Below are 25,889 nucleotides of genomic sequence, written 5' to 3' on the forward strand. Positions count from 1 at the left end.
GCCACCTTCACAGCAACACCCCTCTCACCTGGCTAAGGCTCTAACTCCCCAGATTGGGCTACCTCCTCTATGGACTCTGCTCTCCTAGCTCAGGCTGTGATTTCCAACACTGGGCTGCCCCTATCTGGATATCTGTCTCACCCTGGGGCTCCTATTCCAATACGCCATGCTGAACTGTCCCTGGACATGACCACCTCTCTCTGTCTCTCTGCTGGAGCTCTGAACTCCTCCATGCCAGGCTTCCTCCTACATGACTGGCCTTCTCCCCCTACCTGGGCTCTGACCATGCCAGGACTTTCACTGTGGGGATGCTTTACTCACCTTCTCAGACTCTGATATACTGTTCTAACCCATTAGAGCTGCCTCCCCCTACCCTCACCAAATCCCCATCATGTGGCATGTTCTTACTAGCCATTTATACATCTTCCTTTGTCAAACATCTGATTGGGTTTCTGCCCACTAATAAAGTTGTTTTTCTTGTTTATTGGTTTGTAGGAGTTCATGTATTCTGGATCCAAGTCCTTTTTCAATAAATGCATTGAGAATGTTTTCAACCATACTATGACCTGCCTTTTATTTTCTTAATGGTATTGAGCAGGAATTTTTACTTTTTATAAAGTCCAGTGTATAAGTTTTTAATTTTATGGCTAGTGTGCTTTTTTGTGTGTCCTGTCTGAAACACTTACCTACCCTAAATTCAGAAAGATATTCTCCTATTTTTTTTTAAAGTTGTGTATGCTAAGAGACAGAGGTCAAGGTTATTTTTTTAATGCAGATACCCAGTTTTCCAACATCATTTATTGAAAAATACATTCATTTCCTGATGAATGACCTTGAGTCTTTTGTCAAAAATCAATTACCAGTTGAACATGGTGGCTCACATCTGTATTCCCAGCATGTTGGGAGGCCAAGGCAGGAGGATTGCTTGAGATCAGGAGTTGAAGACCAGCCTGAGCAACATAGTGAGACTCTGTCTCTACAAAAATTTAAAAATTAGCCAGGTGTGGTGGTGTGCACTTGTAGTCCTAGCTACTCAGGAGGCTGAGGTGGGATGATCACTTGAGCCCATGAGATAGAGGCTGCAGTGAGCTATAATTGTGCCACTGCACTCCAGCCTGAGAGAAAGCAAGGACCTATCTCTAAAAAATAAACAAGTAAATAAATAAATTACCATATTGGAGATTCATTTCTGGACTCTCTATTCTGTTCCATTGATCTGTAGTCTACCAATATATCAATATCCCATGGTACCTGGTTACTATAGCATTTATTTATTTATTTAGAGACAGAGTTTTGCTCTTGTCACCCAGGCTGGAGTGCAATGGCATGATCTCAGCTCACCGCAACCTCCACCTCCCGGGTTGAAGCAATTCTCCTGCCTCAGCCTCCCGAGTAGCTGGGATTAAAGGCATGTTGGGCCACCATGCCTAGCTAATTTTGTATTTTTAGTGGAGATGGGGTTTCTCTATGTTTATCAGGCTGGTCTCAAACTCCTGACCTCAGGTGATCCGCCCGCCTCGGCCTCCCAAAGTGCTGGGATTACAGGCGTGAGCCACCATGTCCAGCCACTATAGCATTTATAATCAGGTGGTATAAGCTCTCCAATTCTCTTCTTTTGCAAGATTGTTTTTCCTAGGTCTTTGAATTTTCTATACCTAACTATGTGTATTGAAAACCATGAGTCTATACCAATACTTTATTTTTATTTTTAGTAAAGACAGGGTTTCCCAGCCTATTGCCCAGGCTGGTCTGGAACTCCTGGGCTCAAGCAATCTGCCCGCCTCAGGCCCCCAAAGTGCTGGGATTACAGGTGTGAACCACCACGCCCAGTCTATGCCAATACTTCTCATTCCAATCCAATGTGATATAAATTTTACACTCAGCTTGATTTGCTACAAAAAAAAGTGCTGCTTGGTATTTTGATCGGGATTATGTTGAATCTATATATCAAATTGGGGAAAACTGTTACTCTAATAATACTAAATTGCTATTCTATGAACATTATATATTGCCATTCATTTAGGTATTTGCTAAATTTTCTTACAATGTTTTATAGTTTGGAGTATAAATGTCTTGAAGATATTTTATCAAATTTATTCCCAAATATTTTATATTTTTGAATAGTATCTAAGTGCTTTTTTTAAAGTTTATATTTCAATTGTTTGTTGGTAGCATATAAAAATACAGTTGATTGTATACTGACTTTGTATTACACAATATTCTTAAATTCACTTTTCAGTTTTAGTATTTTTTCATAGATTTTTAAAGATTTTAAATGTAAACAATCATGACTTCCATAAAGACAGTCTTGCTTCATTCTTTTTCAATCTGCATACCTATTTCTTTTTCCTGTCTTATCACACTGGCCAGGATTTTCAATATAATGTCAAACAGAAGTGATGATAATGCGTATTCTTACGTTTTCCTCATTTTAGGGAAGTATCATTCTGGCTCTGTCACCCATGCTGGAGTACAGTGGCACAATCTCAGCTCACTGCAATCTCTACCTCCTAGTCTCAAGCAATCCTCCCACCTCAGCCTTCCACCGCTTGGCTAATTTTTTGAACTTCTTGTAGAGACAGGGTCTCACTATGTTGCCCAAGATGGTATATTTTATTTTCTACCTCGGTTATAAACTCTTCAAATATTTTATAATTGTTGTTTTAATAGTGAATGGTCTTCTGGGCATGGTGGCTCACATCTGTAATCCCAGCATTTTGGGAGGCTGAGGCAGATGAATCATCTGAGGTCAGGAGTTCAAGACCAGCCTGGCCAACATGGTGAAACCCCGTCTCTACTAAAAATACAAAAATTAGCCAGGTGTGGTGGCAGCTGCCTATAATCCCAGCTACTCGGAAGGCTGAGGAAGGAGAACTGCTTGAACCCAGGAGGTGGAGGTTACAGTGAACCAAGATCACGCTACTGCACTCCAGCCTGGGTGGCAGAGCGAGACTCCATCTCGAAAAAAAAAAAAAAAAAAGGTAAATGGTCTTCTTTCATATTTACTGGGCATGATGACATGGGATCATTTTGTTTTGACCTGATAAATTACTTCAGGATTTTTTCTCATGTTAGTCTACTAGGTGTGCAACTTCACAGTTCTTATTTGTCTGAGGACATTTTTTTTCACTTTCATATTTGAAGTTTTTTTTAGGTGAAGGGTAACAGAATTCTAGGTTGACAGCGTTTTTGGTTAGCTTTGTATTTCTTACAGCATTTTAAAGATGTTATTGTCTTCTGCCGTCCATAGATTTTTATTGAGATCAGTTATCTTTATCATTGTTCCCCAAGAGAAATTGTATCATTTTTTTCTCTGGCTGCTTTTTTTTTTTTTTTTTTAAGACAGAGTCTCACTCTATCGCCCAGGCTGGAGTGCAATGGTGTGATTTCTGCTCACTGCAACCTCTGCCTTTTGGGTTCAAGCGATTCTCCTGCCTCAGCCTCCCGAGTAGCTGGGATTACAGGCATCTACCACCACGATTGGCTACTTTTTGTATTTTTAGCAGAGACACGGTTTCACCATGTTGGACAGCCTGGTCTCGAACTCCTGACTTCAGGTGATCCACCTGCTTCATCCTCCTAACGTGCTGGGATTGTGGGCGTGACCCACCATGCCTGGCCCTCGGCTGATTTTAAGATTTTCTTTTTGGACCAGGTGTGGTGGACCATGCCTGTAATCCCAGCACTTTGGGAGGCCAAAGAGGACTGATCACTTGAGGTCAGGAGTTCGAGACCATCCTGGCGAACATGGCGAAATCCCGTCTCTACTAAGAATACAAAAATTAGCTGGGTATGGTGGCACATGCATGTAGTCCCAGCCACTCAAGCAGCTGAAGCACGAGAATCGCTTGAACCCAGGAGGTGGAGGTTGCAGTGAGCTAAGACAGTGCCACTGCACTCCAGCCTGGGCAACAGAGCAAGACTTTGTCTCAAAAAAAAAAGATATTTTCTTTTTATCTTAAGTTTTCAGAAGTTTTATTGTGCTGTGCTTAGGTGTGCTTTTATTATCCTGCTTGAAGCTTTTTGTGAAGCTTTTTGAATCTGTGAACTTTATCATTTATTAGGTTAGGAAAATTCTCAGCCATTATTTTTTCAAGATTACTTATGTTCTTTCTCTTTCTCTTCTCTTTCTAAATGCTAATTACACATACATTAGACCTTTTGCCTATGCCCCACATTTCTCTTTGTTTTTTTTATCCCCATATGTTTTTTCCTTCTGTATTCCATTTGAATATTTTCTATGACTATTTTTGAATCTAGACAGGTGCTGTAACCATTCAAATAGTTCTTAATTTCAGATATTTCAACTTGCATTTCTAAAATGTCCATTTGATTCCTATTCATAGATTCAAATGATCAGTTAAAGTACCTTTTCATCCATGTTATCCATCTTTCCAATTTTTTAAAACATACTCATGATCATTATTTTGAAATCCTTGTCCACTAACTCTTGTATCTGAATCATCTCTGAGTCTGCTTCTTTTACTATTTTATCTCATGATTGGTTGTTTCTTCCTTTTTCTTTTTTTGTTGCATGTTCAGTGATTTTTTTTTGTATGCTGGATATAGTGATTAATACAGTGGATGGGCTGTAGATTATATTCTTCTGAATGTTGAATCTTGTTCTAGCATCAAGTGTCTATTTAAATTTAGCCCTCACATGACATAATTGACACATCTCTTATTTGAGAATTACAAAATTTGATCATGATCATATTGAAGCCTCTCAAAGTGCTCTAGAAATTGTCAGTGGTTTACATGAAGTGGCCATGGGTGTCTGGAGCACCCTGAAACTGTATCAAATTTGTACATATTTCCAAACATTTTTATTTTATTTATTTTCAAGATATGCAACAAGTTTAATACCGGAAGGTTAACAGAAATGGCAACAGGACACAGATGCAATGCTACAGTAAAATGGGGCTGGGGGTAGAAGGGGGCAGAGGGACACTGGATATCATCATGGCAACCAGTGAATGACTCCTCTGGTGCCCTGAGGTCATGAGACACTTGACCGTGTCACAAAGTATGGAGTAAACTAACAACTCTGAAAGACAAGTAGCTGGCAGCATTGCTGAGATTAGACTAGGCGCCAAGGCCTGGAGCTTTGTCACAGAGTGTTGATGCTCAAGGATGCCTGGGCTCAAGAGTGTTCTGGTCAGCATTTTAACATGAGGAGAAGGGCTTCTTCAGGACATACTCCCTTCTCTTAACATGAGGTGAAGAAACCCATCCCATTCTGGGTAATGGGGCCCCATAATACCTTGGTCTTTTGATATACACTACACACCACTGTGCCCCCCAGCCAGCTTCACTCTGTCTGCTAAACACCCACTTTGCAAACAGATTTCAGAGAGAAGAAATCCAGAGGAGGTGGGAGGAGCACCGTGGTGGGATTTGAGGAACAGGAGTTGGCCAAAGGAGCAGATGTGTCCCATGTCGGGTCCTCCTAGGCATGGTGAAGACTGCTATCGCTCAGAAGCACATTTTCCCCAGGTTTGAAGGCTGGTATCCCAAGGTAGGGGCAGCTGGCACAGCGGAAACTATTGCCCAGATAGCAGTTTCCACAAGCTGACTTGGGTTGGGAGCTCATCTGCTCCCTTGACTTCTCTTTTTCCAGGTCTTCGGCAAGGCCACCGGTGCAGGTCTGGCAGGACTTCCTCTTTTTCCCTTCCCCACAAGCAGCAGCCCGCAGGGAAGCCGGATCTGGCTTCTTCAAATCTTCTGGATCCAGCAGCTCCTCAGTCAATGAGATCCATGCTGCCATCCTCCATATCATTGGCTGAGAGGGTCCACAGCTTGGCAGCAGCAGGGTACCCAGCAAGCTTCACTGAAGGAGATGACTTCTTGGTGATGGAAAGCTTAAGCTGACTAGAAGAACTCACTTCAAAGTTGTTTTTTTTTGCTTGTGATCTGAACAAATAGCAGGCTGTCACTTTCATGACCCAGGTGTTCTTGAACAGACTGTACCTCCTCAGGGCTTAAGGGCTCCCACGGCAGCTCTTTCACTTCCACAAGACCAGAGGAGTCAGGGCTGAACATAGCTTGCTGTCTTCGCTTTGCTGTTGTTATCTATAGCTGTCTCTACTGGTTCTTTCAGAAATAGACATCCACTAGGCCGAAGGACCTGGGCGATTTCAGCCAAAATCTCAGCACTGTGTAGAGTGGTGCTTCCCAGGACTAAACCCGACAAAATAATGTCAAAGCTGGATCATTTGTGGGCAGACTGCAACAGCTGGTTGTTTTCCACAGACACGCGGCCCTCATTGCCAGTTAACACTTGAAGCTTATCCACCAGATCTTTCAGAGCCTGCATTGGGGATGACTTACCCAGACCACTGCCACAAACGGGCCAGCAGAGATCCCAGAATCTGCCATTCCTGCAGTGCAGTGCTGATGGACCTAAAAACTGCCACCTGGGTTCACTCCCAGCTTCTCCTCAGCCGTCGACCCCACCCAAACATTTTCAAAATGAAAAGGCACTCTCGTGTTCTCCTCCCTCTGTGCACTTTGCTGTTGGTGTGACAAGGCATCTAAAGATGTTTCTGGGTTTTTTTTTTTTTTTTTTTTTTTTTGTAAGGTGGTGTTAGCTATATGGTTATTGGCTAGAAATTCTAAGTTATCAATTGTGTATGTGTGTGTGTGTGTGTGTGTGTGTGTATATATATATTTGTAAAAAGAACAAAACAAACGAAACAAACTCGGATGCTCCTTGCTTGGCATCGAGGCTGTGGAGAAGATGCCTTTTGGAGGGGCGGTAGCTCAGGGCATGCACTGTGAGGCTGGGCCTGTTGACTCTGCAGTGGCATCCATTTAGCTTCAGGTTGTCTTGTTTCTGTATATAATGGCAGCATTCTGCTGTCATCTTAGCCGTGGACAAAGGGGGATCAGCTAGCATGAAAAGTTTTTTTGTTTCATTTTGTTTTGTTTTAGTTAAGTGGGGTAGTTTTTAAACTGTTTGTTTTTAAACAAACTGTAGAACTCTTCATTGTCAGCAAAGCGAAGAGCCATTGTATCAATGAAAGTTCAAGAACCTTCTGTACTTAAACACAATTTGCTATTTTGTTATTTATTTTTTGCTTAGAATCTTGAAATGTTTTTGAAGTTAAACAGTATTATATTTAAAAAATAGATAAATAAGTAAATAAATAAATTTAGCCCTCACTCCTACTGTGTAACACTGGTCATTCATGGTCCATAATCCTAGAATGTGGGCTTTCTAGAGTCTCCATGAATACCTAGGCATCCATGAAGGTTTACACATTCTACATTAGAATGAGCCTAACCTCTTGCATATCCACATTATTGTGCAGCCTCTGAAATCACTGTTCAGCTCTCAGCCTCCCAAAAACTATTATCTGCTAGATATTCTGAAGTCTTGCCCTGCAAATACAGATCTTAATAGTGGGCTGAATAGCTGAGGGAAATTTTAATGCAATTTTTGAGGGCTCCTTTTCTGTAGCTCCTGCCTCTAAGTGACCTTGCCCTCCAAACTCAGCTGTGTTAGAAGGCCTGAGCTCCGATCTTTGTTTCTTCTGCCCAGAGACACTGCCGCTCTCTCTTTGGGCTCCAATCTCTCTGTGCTGGGATGAATGTGAGGTTGGTCACGTGCTTCCCTTTTCTGAAGGATAATAATCCAGTGACGCATGTTGTCATTTCACGTAATGTGTCTAGCTTCTATTGTTTACATCAGAAAGGTGAGTCCAGTACCAGCTACTCAATCATGACTAGAACTGGATGTCAAGAAATTTATTTTTTAAAAGGAATAAATTTAAAAAATCATTATGTTTTTTCCATCTCTAGTTGTAGTGCACGGCTACACATAAAAAGCCTCTTACCACATGCTCTGACTAAAATTCAGATTACAAATTGTATTTTCCTGGCCAGTGCTAACAGCCAAGAAAGTTCTATATTTTTATAGAGTTCTGTCTTTTATTTTCATACCTTCCATAAAACAATAACAGCTGGGCGCGGTGGCTCACATCGGTAATCTCAGCATTTTGGGAGGCCGAGGTGGGTGGATCACCTGAGGTTAAAAGTTCAAGACCAGTCTGACCAACATGGTGAAACTCCATCTCTACTAAAAAATACAAAAAAATGGCCGGGCGCGGTGGCTCACGCCTATAATTCTAGCACTTTGGGAGGCCAAGGCAGGTGGATCACCTGAGGTCAGGAGTTTGAGACCAGCCTAGCCAACATGGCAAAACCCCATCTCTACTAAAAATACAAAAATTAGCCAGCCGTGGTGGCATGCTCCTGTAATCCCAGCTACTCGGGAGGTTGAGGCAGGAGACTCGCTTGAACCCAGGAGGCGGAGGTTGCAATGAGCCGAGATTATGCCATTGCACTCCAGCCTGGGCGACAAGAGCAAAACTCCATCTCAAAAAAACAAAAAACAAAAACCAAAAAAACCCAAAGATGATTAATAACAAGATAGAATATATTTGACCTAATCTTTGTGGACTTTTCTATTATTCATGTAAGTGGAATAAAACTTTAACATTTACATACTGATTTTTTTTTTTTTTTTGAGACATTTGGCTCTTGTCGCCCAGGCTGGAGTGCAGTGGCGTGATCTCAGCTCACTGCAACCTCCACCTCCAGGGTTCAAGCGATTCTCCTGCCTCAGCCTCCCGAGTAGCTGGGATTACAGGTGTGCGCCACCATGCCCAGCTACTTTTTATATTTTCAGTCGAGACAGTGTTTCACCATGTTGGCCAGGCTGGTCTTGAACTCCTGACCTCAGGTGATCTGCCTGCCTCAGCCTCCCAAGTGCTGGGACTACAGGCATGAGCCATGGTGCTCGGCCAATATTGATTTTCATAATAATAGAACACTACAGAAATAAATATTTCTTAGGTCAAAGACAGAACATGGAAGTACAAGTGCTCTGATTTCCTTCAAAAGTGAAATAAGAGGTAAACAGATGAGTTTTGTCACCCCATTTTTTCTCACTTTTTGATGAATACAAAATCTAAAGGAATAAAAGCTGTGCCCAAGTACCTTCACTAAAAATGGCTTGTACACAAAATTAGATCAGAGTTAGGAAGATCTGTAATTCCTATTTCTCCTACAAATTGTCTTTTAAGACAATTCAATTCCTGGGTAGGAGCCTAAAATACAATTTTTATAGTAGAAAAGCTTCTGTGTTATGATCATAGAAACCGGAATTTATTTTTGTTTCCCTCATTTTGGAAAGAATAAAGAAGTTACTTAGCAATCTCTGTTTCCCCGATACCCTATTGTTACTTACTTGACATTGAAGATTAAAGTTATTTAAACGTTTCAAAGATACTTTTTAAAGTCTGGAGCTCACTATGTCTAAAGTATTCATTAAGTCATTAAATATATATTCGATATTTAATGTTCAAATAATGGAGGGGTGATAAAAATGAGTCAAACATTTTTCTTATCTTCAAGGATTTATTGTAATTTTGTAGGAGAGGTAAATAAGCACAGCATGTGGAAGAAAGCAGCCACTTGCTATACTTTACAATATTATGCAAGTTCAAGGAGAGGAAAGCTCTTGTTTGTGTGGGTAAAATGGATCATCAAAGGTTTCAAAGGAGGCAATGATATCAAATGCGGTCTTAAATTTTGGGTAGAATTTTGAGTGGTGGGGAAAAAAGGATAGACTGTACAGGTGCAAGAACTGCATAGTCAAAGATAGAAAAGAAAAAGGAATTAACAGAAGGTCTAATTTGCCTGGAAATTAGAGATAACACTGGAAGGTAGTGTGGTCTTCTTTGGGGAGTTTTAATGCCACGTGGGGGAAAGCAGGCCACAGGGAACCAGAGAGGCTATTGTTGACCGGAGGAGCACTGGAACTGGAACTCAGAAACATTCATCTGGTCACAAGACCACATCAAGACCTCAGGGCCAGTGCTGATCTAGACAAGAGTTTCCAACTACTCAATCTTGAACAAGGTAGTGAATTCTCATAAAATTAAATTCAGTGTAGAGGAGTGTCCTATATTCTAAAGCTGAGTCCTCCCTACATTACCATTTTTAAAATAGTCTATAGAACAATAAAAGATAAGTTTTTTAAAGAATGTCTTTATCTGGCAAAATTAAAAGTTGGGAATTCTATGTTGGTCCTAAACCCTTTTTGAAATATTATTGGTGAGAAAACCCAAAGCCTGGGAACTCTTAGCATACGGTGCCAATTTAGACATGAGAAAGAGTGGGGCGAGCTTGCTTGGATAGAGTGGTGAAAAAGTGGGGCTGATAGGAGGAAGGGTAGTTGGAAATTTAGAGGACGAGGTAACTATTTGGTTATGGGAGTCAACAGAGGACAATTCCAAGGGTACCATTAATCAAAACAGGAGAGCCGGGAGAATAAAGGTAGTTTAGTGGAGGCAGGGTAGGCAGAGGCTGGCGAGGAAGAGATTCGTTTTGGAAATGTCATGTGCTTTGTTCCTGTAAGACAGCTGTTTGGAAATGTCCAATGAGCAATTAAAATGTCCGTCTGCAGCTTGGGAGGGGAGGGCTACTTATTGATGAAACAACAGGCATTTATTTTATACTTACTATGAGCCAAGCACTAAGTTTGGGGGAAAGAGACATATTTGCATGTTATTCTACAGACTCCCTTGCACTGATCTTTTCTTCATTAAGTACTTGTTAATATAATCCTTTTATCTGTTTTATGGTGCTTTGAACATGTAAGCCAAGATACAATGGAAATACAATATTCACATTTACCATTGGTCTACAAATGAATAGAAAACTAAGACCGAAAGAAACCTTTATTATTGTATTAGTTACTAGCATAGGCTAGAGTAACAAACGGATACAAGCATATAATGGCACAGCCCCATAAAAGTTTCTTAGTCACAGTTCATCTCTTGGTGGGCAAGTAAATAAGTTGCTGAAATGACTCTTAAGAGACACAGCCTGAGAGGGGGTCCACCTCATAAACACAAGGCTTCCAAGGGTCACTGCATCTCAGTCAGTATACAGTGGCACTTTCAAGCCTTTAAGTGGCAGCATCACTTCCACTTATAATCAACAAGCTAGAACCCAGTCACATGGCCCCATCTAACTGCAAGGGCCATCTAGGAAACATAGTGAAGCTTTGTGTTCAAGAAGAAGAAATGGATTTTGTTGAACAATGAGCAGACTGCCATAATTTTCATTAAATCATCTGAGAAAAAAAGTTAAATTATAAGAAATAAAACACTGGGTTATGAAGAACACTTAGTGTACCAATGAACAGAATCTTTAGCACTGCTTCTCTGGAAAGAAGTAATTGGCACTTATAAGGAACTTCTATTCATGTTAACAGTTAAACCATGTTTTATTAGAAACAAAACAGCTGAATTCCAATATTGTTCAGAGTCCTTGCAAGGGTATCATTTGTTTTTTCTAGCTGAATAGTAATCTAAGCTAGCCGACCTGAAATGATGGGAAAGAAGACAATATTCCAGTATTAGTATGTTTTCTACAAGCACATCATAACCTTCCTCTTTGTTCCCAGGAACATAGGCCTCTTCCATGTGTTTGTGGTTTTTGCATTCGTTTCACCATCAGCATTTTTTCTTCACAATTGTCCTTCAATGACTGCATCCTGTTATGAACTCTTACTTAGCCTGTGACCACTTGCCTACTTCCAGATTTTGACTAAATTCTCAAACCCTTCATGTCAGTTCTTAACTTGAGCCTGAACTGTGCTCAGAGTAGCAGACAGAAACCCATTAGCAGTAATCCATCACTGCTCAAGATCTTTTATCATTTGATATCTAGAGATATCAGCATTTATTTATGAAATATGTCCATTATCCCTTAGGACTAAATTCCTTGTAATTTAAATCAAATATCTCTACTAGGGACATTTCCTTTCCAAATCTTATCGCCAGTTCTGCTTTGGTAGAGTCTTTTTTTTTTTTTTTTTGAGACGGAGTCTCACTCTGTCACCCAGGCTGGAGTGCAGTGGCACCATCTTGGCTAGTTGCAACCTCCGCTTCCTAGGTTCAAGCGATCCTCCTGCCTCAGCCTCCCAAGTAGATGGGATTACAGGCATGTGCCACCACACTGAGCTAACTTTTGTATTTTTAGTAGAGATAGGGTTTCACCATGTTGGCTAGGCTGGTCTTGAACTCCTGACCTCAACTGATCTGCCCACCTCGGTCTCAAAAAGTGCTGGGATTACAGGTGTCAGCCACAGTGCCCAGCCGAGGAAGTCTTATTGACATCAGCAGTAATACATTGTTTCTTCTGGCTTCAAATTTGGAAAGGGAAGCATTTGAAAAGAAACAGGGATTTCAGATACTAGCTCTGCTTTACATTGATCCTAAATAGGTGGTACAGTCTCTTGCTGGTAAGTAGTAGGGAGGAAGAGGGGGGATACTATGGGAGTAACATGGATCATCAGGAAACCTTCACAGCATTATTTTGTTAGAACATGTTCATGGATTTTTGGTTTTGGTCACCTAGCACCAGAACACTTTGTTTAGGCAGAGCCCTAAAATAGGCAGGAGGCAGGGTCACACATCCCACTGTGGAAGCTAAAGGAAGAAGATAATCTTTTTTCTCTGACACCTGGGGCATCTGCAAATGTTCTTGCCAAGGGCTTTGAACCTCGAGGGACTGACACAAAAAGGCAGGATGCTGAGATCATTGTATGTATGGTGGGATTCACAGCCCATAGCACAGATGACTTCTGAGGTGTGAGGTCCTCTGAAGACTGTACCTAGGGCAGGGACCATCTTGGCTGTGCTCCAAGTTGCCAGCTTCCCTGGCTTCTTCTTCTTTCCTGGACCTTGTTCTTCTTTGGTTCTGTGATAGACATAAAAATTGCCTTTTTCTTGCGTTGGTCAGGGTAAATTTCTGTTGTCTTCACCAAAAATTCTGACTAGCATAAACATTCCACATATCATCCACACCTATAATTTCCATTAAAATACCTGTTTCATTGCAAAAATTATCAATGGAAAACTTTTTAAATAAATACAGACCCCAAAGCCAAAAACCACTATGACCTCATCACCCATGCAAAACCATTGTAATCAAAGTTTTTAAATATTTTTTGGTACATACTCTCCCAGGCTTTTTTCCTGGGCATATGAATCTTTTCTGTTTTTTTTTCTTTTTCCTTTTCCCTCTTCCCCTTTCTTTTCTTTCTTTCACTATTATAAAAATGCTATGATATGATGATCAACATGTCTGTTATATATCTTTGCACACTTGTATCCTGAGTTTGTCTGCTCTTCTACCTTATGTATAGAATTACTTCTCAACATGAACACAGACATGAGTTGGTCTAGCCTAGTGAAAAATGTTTGTCACACTTACTTGACTTGCCCTCCAATAAATATATGTAGAAGTGGTAATTCTCATATACAAGAAGGCATATACAATAATTTCACGTAAATTATTGAGTTATAAGACCAATGCAAGGCTGGGCACCACGGCTCATATCTGTAATCTCAGCACTTTGGAAGGCCCAGGCAGGAGGATCACTTGAGCCCAGGAGCTTGAGACTAGCCTGGCCAACATGGTGAGACCTCATCTCTGCAAAAATTTAAAAATTAGCCAGGTGTGGTGGCGCATGCCTGTGGCCCCAGTTACTTGGGAGGCTGAGGCAGGAGGACTCCTTGAGCCCAAAAGGTCAAGGCTGCAGTGAGCCATGATCGCATCACTGCACTCCAGCCTGGGTGACAGTGAGACCCTGTCTCAAAAAGAAAGGAAAAAAAAAAAAAAAGACCAATGCAGCAGAGTAAAACATGTTCCTCCACCAGGTAAAAGTCCTCTAACACCTATCATGGCTATCTCATTCCGTCATGTACAAATGAATTCAAAGTTTTTATACTGCTAGGATCCAGAACTTCCAAAGAAAGTTTAGGGTATACATATATTCGCCTGAAAGAACCCAATTATTTCAACTAGAAATATGCTAAAAATTTACTAATTTCTCAGAATGCATTAAATTGATCTCTAATTCAAGAGGCACTGTGGAAAATTTTTTACAAATAGATCATTACTTAGAGGTACAAATAATAATTGCCATTACAAAGCAGAGAATCTAAGAGGATTTAATTATTGTATACATAATTTTACTATGTATATGAAAGTTATAAATGCCATTTGCAAATAGTAAAAATATTAAAAGTTCTTAAAAAGTCTGATCCCTACCTCATATCTTAATAGATTTTAGTATTCTTTTCTTCATAGAGGTAAACCTCAACCCTAGATGGATTAAAACAAATTAGTAGAATCTAAATTAATTGTATTTCTATTTTTCAATCAAAATTGCCTTATGTCACTTTGTTCTATAGCTCCTCATTCCATTATTTGTCTTTAAGGCATTTATTTTTTTTTCCTTCACAGCCATATTTTAATACTAAAAGTAAGAGCTTACAGCTCTGGTTTTCTTGCTGATGAATGCTAAACAAATTTCCCTCATTGCTACTACAAAACTGTCTTTAATAAATATGTTTAAGAAACCGATTCACAAAATTTCTAGAGATTTCCAAACAAGTGTGCAAGTAATTTTTTTTTTTTTTTTTTTGCGATGGAGTTTCACTCTTGTTGCCCAGGCTGGAGTGAAATGGCGCAATCTTGGCACATGGCAACCTCTGCCTCCCGGGTTCAAGTAATTCTCCTGCCTCTGCTTCCCAAATAGCTGGGATTATAGGCACGTGCCACCAAGCCCGGCTTTTTAAATTTTTTTGTATTTTTGTAGAGACGGCATTTCACCATGTTGGCCAGGCTGGTCTCGAACTCCTGACTTCAGGTGATCCACCCGCCTTGGCCTCCCAGAGTGCTGGGATTACAGGCGTGAGCCACCATACCTGGCCTTTTTTTTTTTTTTGAGACGGAGTCTTGCTCTGTCGCCCAGGCTGGAGTGCAATGACGCGATCTCTGCTCACTGCAAGCTCTGCCTCCCAGGTTCACGCCATTCTCCTGCCTCAGCCTCCCAAGTAGCTGGGACTTCAGGCGTGCACCACCTCACCCAGCTAATTTTTTGTATTTTTAGTAGAGACAGGGTTTCACCGTGTTAGCCAGGATGGTCTCGATCTCCTGACCTCGTGATCCGCCCACCTCGGCCTCCCAAAGTGCTGGGATTACAGGCATGAGCCACTGTGCCTGGCCTTTTTTTTTTTTTTTTTTTAAATGAGACAGTATCTGGCTATGTTGCCCAGGCTGGAGTGCTGAGGCGTGATCTCTGCTCACTGCAATCTCCACCTCCCAGGCTCAAGGGATCCTCCCACCTCAGCCTCTGGAGTAGCTGGGACCACAGGTGCACGCCACCATGCCAGGCTAATTTTTGTTTTCATTTTTGGTAAAGATGGGGTTTCACCATGTTGCCCAGGCTGGTCTCGAACTCCTGAGCTCAAGCTATCTGCCTGCAGCTTCCCAAAGTGCTGGCATTACAGGCATGAGCCACCGCACCCGAGCCTTTTTTCCCTTTTTTAAAAGAAACCAACCATCTTTAAGCGGTTTTTAAGATTTTTACTGTTTTTTGTTTTTAGAGAAACAGGTCTTGCTATGTTGTCCGAGCTGTTCTTGAACTCTTGGGCTCAAGTGATCCTTTCACTTCAGCCTCGCAAGCAGCTGGGCCTACAGGGGAACATCACCATGCCTGACTTATTAACTTTAAAAGTCACATATATAACTGTTTTCATCCAACAGTGCTTTTTCTCCATGATCAACCCATTGATAAGGTAACTATCCAATCATTAAAAAAAAAAATTCTTTTTCTAAATTATCCAATACTTTATTAAGCAAAAGAAAATAAGGAATATTTAACTTTTTAGATCCCAGGCTTCAACATTATTTGCTATTGAATAAAAATAAATAAAATGTAGTGGTTTTCACATTTGTTACCACAGGTTTCAAAAGAATAATCTACATTCCTAAAAACTATTTACATATACAAACAAAAAAGAACATAATTCAGCTGGAGTTTTTCCATGTCATTGTCTTTGGGGTCCAAGCAGCAGAACCATGATGTAGGTAAGAGAGTACTATGGCCGATTGCTAGTGATGTGATTCAAGCTCAAGAACTGAAAGTTGAGCTGTGGGTATATTAGCTTGACTCATAAAAAGGATGCTAACCAAAGGGTCTCCATCTTTAGAGACCAAACAAGGGCAAATGTGCTACTGGTGCAAAAGTAATTGTGGTTTTGCCTTTTTTTAACAAAACGGTAATTACTTTTGCACCAACCTAATAAAATGGCAATAATAACGATATGGTTATTTGTAAAACAGTACTCTCCTACACATTTCAAAAGAGCCTAAGGACACTCATTGTTCATGTCTTTGAGAACAAAATAGGCTGCTCATTTATTTGGAATGGTTCTTGATGGAGGATATTCTGGAAGGCGGGAAGATCTTTCCTTCCTTGGCCATCTATCTCTCTAGGGGGTCAAACTTTGAAGTGTATCTCATTTATTCTTCTCAGCGTGACTCAAACCTAGTTTCAGAGGTTAGAGACTCTACATCTTTCAAACACAATTCCTATCGTAGAATTACTTAGTAGATAGGAACTCTTACCTGTTCCCAACTCCGTTTCAAAATTCAGCCAAGATTCTTTGATATGGGATTTCTTTCTATATTTTCTGAAATGCAGTGCCACTTAGAACACTTATTTACTACTATAATATACAATAAAATGTAATTAAAAAAACAACTTTGTAAAATATGTAAGAACAGTGTTTTTTTTGGATATTTGGTCCTTTTTTAATAATAAGGAAGTAAAATAATATATTTTCTTACAAATAGATCTATTTGTAAAAGCAAAAGAAAATTTATTTCAAGTATGTAAGGAAAGCGGAAATTATTCAATTGGTTATACATATACTTTTGGCTATTTCAATTTCTGTAACGACTGACATCCAGTGAAGCCTTCTTTCAATTTTCTAACATTAAAAGTCATCAAAATGTGTAAGGGTAAGATGCTTCTAAAAACAACGGTCACATTTAATGTTTCGATTTAGTAATCAATCATGATTTTTTCAATTCTAATTTTAATTTGTTTCTGTACTTTCTCTTTAATGGGGGAGGGGGTGGGCTTCTAAGTCTTCCTCTTGAGTCTTTGTACAATAAAGTGAGCTATTTGCTTCTATTTAGCAGAGCTGGATGGGGCACATCTCTGCATTTGATTGGTTGGTTTTTAAGGGATTACTCCTCTGGAAAGACACTGTCTCATATTGCATTGCTAGCAGCATGGTCTTAACTGTGGTTAAACTTTTAAATTGAAGATGAACATTTACCATCAAAGAGAACACAAACTTCAGGCCTCCTATGTTACACAGATCATACACACCATATTGACCTGTTTTGATAAGAGTTCTGTTTGAATACAACCCTAAACACCATATCCAGAAATAACAACTGTCTCAATGGCATAAATAGGTAATTTGGGGTTCCTCATGTATTACAAAGAAGCCAATAAAACTTAGAATAAATTCCAGTTATACAAATAGGCTTCAATAAGATTAACAAAATCTGAGGATGACAGGCAAGTCAACAAGTTAAATATACTATTTATACCCAGATGAAATAAAACAATGACTTCTAACTTTTATGTTGCATTTCCCACCTACTCAGAGTAAACATCAGACTTCAAATTCCATTTATCATTTTATCTGAAATAATATACCGAGTAAAATCCTTAGTTGCAGGGCTTTACACTTGCAATCCATCGGGTTGCAATATTAAAGTTACTACAGCTTCTTCCCCAGTGTAAGCATTCTATGTGTTTTATTTACATTGTCACTTTTTATTTCCTCCTCAACTTCATATGTCTAAGAATGAAACTATATTGCTATTATATAACAGTATTTTAACTTTGCAACATACATACTGGTTTATCTCTCCTTTGAACTCATGTTCCTGAAAAATAAACACAATGTATCCAGAAAAACTACTTTGAGGTGTGTGGGGAAGAGTGCAGACATGTAGAAACAAACACTAAAATACAGTCTTGTGGAAAGGTAAGGATGTATCTGTCCTTGTTGACAACAATCCCCGTGGTTTATTAACAGCCACAGGCAGCCAACTTAGTGCCGTAAGTCGGTAACCCAGTGGGCATCAGGGCTTTAAGGTCTCTTAAAACTTAATGTGATTCAAAAATACCCAAGGCAAGCACGCCGAAAAACCTGGAGAAAGTGCTCCAGTTAGAGCCTCCTTGGCAACCCAAACCGAACCAAATGACTCAGGTGGACGATTAGAATAAACCGTGCGCCATTCTCTTTCACTAGGTCTATAAAGCCCATAAATTATGTTTGGTCCAGAAAACCAGGAGTTATGAGCACATTCCTTTTCCACCTTTTAATATTCTATATATCCAGCAACAGTTCTTAATCCATGGTCTTCATTCATTTATTGCCTAAACAAGATCTTGGGTGTCCCTTGGTGATCACTTCTTCCAAGCTGACCTAATATGACAGCAAACCGAAAAGCCTCTTCGTGGGAAGGGTCGAGACCGCGCGGTAAGTCATCCAAAAGTGAAAACATCTTGCTTTTACTGACTTATGCATACGAGGGTGGCGATGGCGGCGGCCTGACGGGGACGAGGCCGGAGGGGAAGGGGCGCGCGGGCTGGGCAGCCGCGGCGGGGGTGACAGGAGCAGCCACGCTCCCCAGCTCAAGCCGCCGGACCCGGGACCCGACAAGCCCCTCCCCGCATTGCACCCTGACCCCTCTCCTCCTTCCAGGCCTTTCATCTGCCCTCCCGCTGGGCAGCCCGCGGTCCCCGGACCTCAAGCCGCCCGCCTCCTTCCGCAACCCCGTCGCGCCGCCCCGCGAAGCCCTCAGCCGGGCGGGGACCCCGACCCGACCCCTCCGGCCGCGCCCCTCCCCCTCGCAGAACGCACCTGCGGCCCCGCCCCCGGCCGAACGCTGAGGCGGCGGCTGGCTGGCACGGCCGGGCGGCTCGGCCCTCGAAGCACAGTCACCTTCCCTTCCCCCGCCATTCCGCCCACCCCCCTCACTCAGCCACACAGCAGCCGCCGCGCTCCTCAGCCGCCCCGAAATCTAAAGGGGTCCGTCTCCGGCACCACAACCAAATGGCCGAGCCTCCCTGGCCGGCTGCGCAGCCCGCCCATTGGTCCCTTCCCCCCCCGCCGCCGCTGCCATTGGCTGTTGCCCGGAGACCCTCGGCAGCGATTGGCTCGGGCCGCTGCCGCTCGTCCGCGGGGCCGCAGATCCCGCCTCCACGGCGATCAGGTTAGTGTGCGCCGCGGGTGCTGGGGGCTCGAGAACCGAGCGGAGCTGGTTGAGCCTTCAAAGTCCTAAAACGCGCGGCCGTGGGTTCGGGGTTTATTGATTGAATTCCGCCGGCGCGGGAGCCTCTGCAGAGAGAGAGCGCGAGAGATGGAGATGGGCAGACGGATTCATTTAGAGCTGCGGAACAGGACGCCCTCTGATGTGAGCATTTGCCAAAAATATCTCTGTCGGTCCATTCTCCTACTTTGTGTGTGTGTGTGTGTGCGCGCGCGCTGGGGGGGAGGCACTTTTTTTGGGGGGGGCGCCCGGGAGGTGCGGGTTTGGGGGTCGGACTGCAAGCGAATTGGCAAGGCTGGGGGGTTGCAATGCCATCCGAGCATGTTCTGGCTGCCGCCGCCGCTGCCCTTGGTGTGTGACTACCTGTGCGTGTGCTCCCGCGTGTGCGAGTGTGGGTGCGAGAGTGTGCGTGCGAGTGTGCACCCATCGGGGGCCGGCGGGCGCACGCGTTTGGGTCGGAGAGAATGAGGCGAAATCACCCTCGGAGATCGCTGCTCCCGTGACTCCGTCTGGGGGGAAGATTAACGAGGGAGGAGGAGGAGAGGGGCTGCCTCCTGGATTTAACAACAAAAAAGGGGGTTTTACATTTTATAAATGTATCCCCCCTTCCGCCCCCCTCCCGCGCCTCCCCCCTCCCTTTCTCTCGCTCGCTCGCTCGCACACACAATAAGTTTGGGGCTTCGCGAGTCCGGTTTAGTTTCTGATAAATGTGGGCCGAGGCCCCCGGGGAGAGCGCGTGGGGAGGGGGCTGCAGCGGAGTTGGGAATGGCTGGAGTTTAAAGTGCGTCTTCATTTCTTTGCAGTGATGAGGCGAGAGACGGGGGAGCCATATTTGTAACTTTGTAGTGTTCGTGAACGCGCCCTTTCTCTCCCTCCCTCCCTTTCTCTGCCTCCCTTCCTCTCCTCCTCTTTCTCCCTCACTCTTTCCACCCCACCTTCGGGCCAGATGCTGATGTTTCTTCCTTTCCTTCCGAAGGGAGGATAAATTAGAAGGAGGGGGAGGGATTTTCGAACGTGCTAAGGCACAGATAATCCCCGCGCCTCCCTGCCTCCAGCGATCGCTGGTGCAAGTTGCCCAAAGGCTACGTCCCGGTGCCCCCTCGCCCCAGCTTCTTCCGGCTTCCCCAAGATGCCAGCCTTTGGGCCCTGGTGCCCCCCAGCTCAAACCCCCGGCCCGTCTTTCTCAGGGCTGGGCTCGTCGGCAGCCATTCGGCGCCTGCTTAATAAATGGGCACGGGAAACTTTGTCAGGACGCGAGCTGCCCTGAGCTAGCGCCCGTGGTGGGTACTGGCTGGGTCCACGTTTATGCGGGCATGGCAAACACGCAGCTCTAGGATGGGAGTTTGCCCGCTAGCCGCCGTTATTGATTGGGCAGCGGCGGGAGCACGGCCGGAGGAAACTTACACGGGTGGGAATCGCGAGGCTCGAGCGAAAGCCTACCCCTGAGGGGGAAGGTGAGGGTGGGTGACTAGAACGCTGGTTTTTATTTCTGCCTCCCTCTCGCTTTCAAACCTGTTTTCGGCAAGTTGGCGGCTCTGGGGCGGAGACCCCGGCCAACTCCCCTCTTGGCCCCTTGGGGGGACCGGGGACGCGCTGGCGGGAGGACGCCCCCAGTCTCGGTGGCCCGAGCTCCACGGAGTTGGGAGTTTGGGCAGCACCGTGCGCTGGCCTGTCGCCCCTCTAGCCCGTTAAACCCGAATCCCGGCGAAGGCAGGCCTCGCTTCCTCTTTTCCCCAGTTCCTCCCCCAAACCTGAGTGAGACTTTTGAAAACAAGATCCTTTTTGTCTACCCCCTCCCCGCCTTAACGCAGCTGTGGACTGGAGACGTGCGAGTGCCTTATGGCGCGCAGGGCGGGGAGAGGGCGGCCGCGGGAGAGGAGGGGGCGCCGCCGGTGGAGGCCGGAGTTTCCGCGCACTATTTGCCGGCGGTTTACCTCTCTCCGGCCGCTTTCGTCCCGGCCGGGACCCGGCGCCTAGCGTTTGGGGGCTGGGTGTGGTGATGGGGGAGGGGGCCGGGGCCGCCGTCTTCCCGCGTACTTTCCGGAAGCCCCCTGCGCTGAGGGGGAAGGGCGCCAAGCGCGGGGCCGGGGTCGCCGCGGGTGGGTGCGGGGGTGCGGCTGGCCTGGCGAACCCGACCAACGCTGCCGGCCCCCAGGGAGCGAGCAGGAAAGCGGGTCGAACCGGCTCTTTAAACTTCCCCGAGTGTGTGTGTGTGTGTGTGTGTGTGTTGGGGAGGGGAGCGCACCGCGCCGTACTGGGAGCGATTTCTCACGCTTCGCCCCCTCGCCTCCCAGCCTCGCGGCCCACACGCCTGCCCCCTGCCTGGAGGCGGGGTGGGGCGCGGGTGGCGGAGGAGGGGGCACTTTCTGCACATTTGCGGGGGAGGGGGAGAAAGCTAGCGAAAGAGGGACAAAAGGGGTGGGGGAGGAGGAACTGTATTTTTTTAAACGTTCTTAAGACAAATGGCTCCCGGAGCGCGTCCCCTGCTCCCCTCCCCGCCGCGCTGTCCCCGGTCCCCCCACACACCCACCTTCGGCACCTCTCCCAACTGGGCTCCGGGAGCTGGTGGCCATGCCGCGACGCCGAAATAGGACGAGCAGCCATGTTTCCCGGGGCTTGCGCCGCACGCCCCGCCCCTCCTCCCCGGCGCGGGGCGCGGGGCTCGGAATGCGGGCTCCGGGCTCCATGTGGCGCGGGGCGCGGGCAGGCGGGCGGCGGGGGTGCAGTACGCGCGAGGCCGGCCTTGTGGCTTTCTAGGCTGGTTTCGAGTTCCAGGTGTTTTATTTATTTTTATTTATTTATTTTTTTAACGGCTAAGCCCACCCGGGGCTGAGCCTGAAGGGCGCCGAGGCGTTACTGGGGGGCGGGAGCCACCGCCAGGGCCCTGCGCGCCAGTGGCACGACTGCCGGGCGCCGGGCTGCCATTTTGTCACCGTGGCTGTTGTCGCTGTGGGGGGCGGGGGGAGCGGAGTCTTGCGCCATCACCCCGACGGCCTCCCGCGCGGAGGAGGCAGGGGGAGCCGGCTTTGGGGACCCCCAGTTGTGCTATGAGCCCCGATGGGGGTTTCCGCCCCGCGCCAACGGCCTGAGGCTGTGCTGGAGCGTCACGGCGGCCGCGGCGCCGGGAGGACGACGATCCTCTGTGCAAGTGCCCCCCCCCCCCCCCCCCCACGCGCTCCCTGCCTCCCCCGCCCTCCTCTCCGGGGTTTCGCCGCTCCTCCTGCAGGCGCTCAGACGTAGTTAAATGTGGCTTTAAGGACTAACCGATCGCTCTGGTGTTTGCTCTTTCGGCGGAAGTGATAGAGTAAGGGGAACATTAAACATGAGGTTCTTTTGGCGGGGGTGAGGGGTGTCGCGCACGCGACACTAGTGGCCCTGACTGAAGCCAAGGACAGCAGCCTGTTCCCCGGGAGGGAAGAGTTGTCGATCCGTTGGGGAAACGCCCTCCCGGGCTGGGCTCTCCGGGAAGGTAGGTCGAGCTCCGTGTTTCAGGTGGATGTTGCAGTGCCCAGCAGGCTAGGGGAACCCTCCTCCTCGGTCTTAACCTGCTCCTTCCCCCTTTTATTTTTGCCTGGGGGAAGGCAGCTACAATAGTAATGAGATCCTAAAGCGAAAGAGAGGGATGAAGGTTTGCTTTTGAAAAAAGTAAACCGCCTTTCTCTGGATGTTGACTTAGGAGCCAGGCAATTCGTCGCGTCGGGTCCTCCAATGCTGGCGTCTCTGAGAATTTTAAAAAGCCGATATAGGTGCTGGTTAAGCACCTCACGAGCTGAACTCTGGTATCTGTGCAGAGACTAACTTTCATGGCAGCGTCCAGCAGAGGCTGCCTTGGAAGCCAGCTTTTACTTTGACCTTTGGAATACATCGCATGATGTTTTCCAGGCTAACTTACTGCCTAATTGGGTTCAAGTAGCATGATATTAACTGCAGTTTATGCAAGCCAACCAGGAACTCGCAGGCAGAGAATTGAGCCTGAGTTCCCCTGTGGTCATAGTCAGTTGAGTTCTGCTTTTGATAGTAGTTTCGAGTCTGGGGGGCTCCATGATGAAGATGGGCTTAGGAATTACACAGACCTGGGTTTGAATTCCCCCTGCCACAAGGAGATAGGATACATTTACCTGCCCTTGTGATCTTGGGTTGGTGAGCTTAACCTATCTTTTTGAAGCTTGGTTTCTTCACCTGTAAAATGGAATAATACCATTTAATCAGTAAATGATGACAAAACTGGTTTGATATGGCTCTCAGTATATGCTGTCTATATGACAGTGTTAGTCGCGGAGACATATCAGGGTGCTTCCAGGCGTTACTTTGAGCTCCTCCATGGTTTAGGATAATAACAATATTAGCTAATGCTTACATAGCAACCACGCTGTGTCTGGCACATTTCTTAAGTGGATTACATGTACCAACTAATTTAGTCCCCACAACAGCACTATGAGGTAGGTATTATTATTATCATCATTGTGCATATGGAAATTGAGGCATACAGGGGTTATCATGTGACCAGTGAGTGGCAGAACCAGGATTCAAACTCAGCCAGTCTGCATACTCAACCTCTACACTGTACTGCCTCCTTTGAAACACCGTTTTTTCTTAAGATACTATAAGGAAGAGCTTTTTCTTCTCCAGCTTTGGAGTGGTGCCACCTTAGGAAGAAATAGAAAATGAGTTTTCTGTTATTGAAAACATAATAGAAAATGAGTTTTCTATTATTGAAGATGTTGAAATGAAGAGTGGATAGCATCCTGGTTGAAGATATTAGAGGGCCAGGAGGTTCAGGACCAGGGGCTCTGGATTATCGTTTTATGAAGCCATGCACTGAGTTTGCTTTAGCACATCACAGTGGGTTAGGTTGAAGTGGATCTGGCCTTTAAGGTGCTGGGGGACACATTTTGAGTAAGGAGAAGACAAGCAGGAGCTGCTCAGGCAGTCTGCATTTTCAGCCAAAAAAACTCAACATAATTGGCATGTCTTTAGTATCTGGGACATACTATACTCATAGCACCTCATGGATCATCTCACTTAATCATCCCAGCAACTCTTTAAGGGTAGGCCAAGCAGTGCAATGCCATCCCTGTTGTGAGGATGAATCATCTGATTTTTGGAGAGGTTGAGCAACTGGTGTGGCACAGCCGGGTTCTCACACTGCCAAACCACAGGCCCCTTTGGTGGACAGAGATTCCGAGGAGTGGATAGTCCATTGGGTCCATGGCCCATTACCAGAATCACGCGAGAGGCATGTAAAATGCAGATTCCTGGGCTCCACCCCAATTACAGGAGTACCACAGCGATCACCAAAGTATAACTGAGCTCCCAATTTTTGTACAGTCATGAGCTAAGAATTATTTGTACATATAAACGTTGCAGTCAATTTGATGGTATGGAACACTCTTTGAATCCCAATGACATGAAATGTTATTCCCCCCAAAAATAAGAAATCCAATTGTCTTGTTAGCAGATCTCATTACAAAAAAAAATTGTACTCAATATATTCTGAACTTTATCAACAAAAGAATTGTGGAAATGTGTTAGATTTTTCTCGTTATAAAAGTCCTTATGTAGTGTTCTTAATTTTGGCTCTTGATAAAGTTTACTATCTGCACCCTTTGCAGAAGAGGTTTGCTGAAAAGGTGGTTCAGTAGGTTGGAGGGTGGGCCCCTGGGATCTGGTTTTTGCTTTGTTTAAGCAAATGGCAAGCCATATATTTGGGTGATACTCTCGGGGTCTTTTAAAGTCCTTTTATGTGTTCTGTGCCCTTTAAGTAATTGGCACCTAGTGGAAATCAGCCTCAACCCAGGAACCTCCATAGGAAGAGAAATTATCCTTGTAACTGGTTTAGTATGAAGCACTTCTCGTCTAGAGTACTGTATAGCCAACCGAAATTCTTCGTTGTGTACTCAGAGCATGTCAAAGCCTTCTGTGTGTCTTGTAGTTGAATGGTCACTCTTAGGTTCTAGATGTCATCTCAGAGATAGAAAGAACTTGGGGTTGGAACAGTTAGAGCTTTGAGGCTTGAACCAAAGGTGTGCCAGCTGTGCACCCAGTGGCTGACATCAGCCTTTCAGAGCCCAGATCTTTGAAAATGACAGATAATCCTGGAATTTCTAGTTTTTGGCCTGCTGCTTTTCTACCACGCATGTTTCCTGGGGAATGAACCAGCAGCACAGTGGCTTTGAGTTTCAGAAGTTTTTCCCTCTAGCGTCTTGTGCCTGACCTAATGAACGGAAAGAATGGTCATAAAATTGGCCAGGTCAAGGGAAGGAGGAGATAAATTCAAGAGAACAAATCCTAGTCCCCGTAACAGCAGCCTGTGTTGTGACAGCAAACCACAGCCCCAGTTCCCTCTCTCGTGCTGCTGCTGCACCACCAGCCTCTCAAGGTGGCTTACTCTAGAATTACACAGTTGGCCATCTTTCTTTTTTTTTTTTCTTTCCCTGTAGCAGTATGAGATTTGTTTCCTTTTTTATTTATTTATTTTATAATTTTTGTAGAGATGGGGTTTTGCCATGTTGCCCAGGCTGGTCTCAAACTCCTGGACTCAAGTGATCTGCCCACCTTGGCATCCCAAAGCGCTGGGATTACAGGTGTGAGCCAGCGTGACTGGCCCCCTTCTTCAATACCATTGGAAAGACATCTGCTTGAGCTTTCAGAGCTGGCCA

At 44.9% G+C, this 25,889-nt stretch overlaps 1 protein-coding gene and 1 pseudogene across 1 annotated transcript in view; one reads left to right on the forward strand and one right to left on the reverse strand.

The window, feature by feature from the left end:
* Nucleotides 1–5,353: 5,353 nt before the first annotated feature.
* On the reverse strand, nucleotides 5,354–6,477 carry LOC116482579 (anamorsin-like; annotated as a pseudogene).
* Nucleotides 6,478–19,169: 12,692 nt separating this feature from the next.
* ANP32A (acidic nuclear phosphoprotein 32 family member A) overlaps nucleotides 19,170–25,889 on the forward strand; it is a 42,192-nt gene continuing 35,472 nt past the window's right edge. Inside the window, exon 1 of the mRNA XM_032176170.2 lies at nucleotides 19,170–19,374. Coding sequence (XP_032032061.1) covers nucleotides 19,321–19,374 — 54 coding nt within the window. The 5' untranslated portion in view covers nucleotides 19,170–19,320. The remainder of the gene's footprint in view (nucleotides 19,375–25,889) is intronic.

Source organism: Hylobates moloch, unplaced genomic scaffold (assembly GCF_009828535.3).
Source record: "Hylobates moloch isolate HMO894 unplaced genomic scaffold, HMol_V3 SCAFFOLD_14, whole genome shotgun sequence".
In the NCBI taxonomy this organism is placed as follows: domain Eukaryota; kingdom Metazoa; phylum Chordata; class Mammalia; order Primates; family Hylobatidae; genus Hylobates; species Hylobates moloch.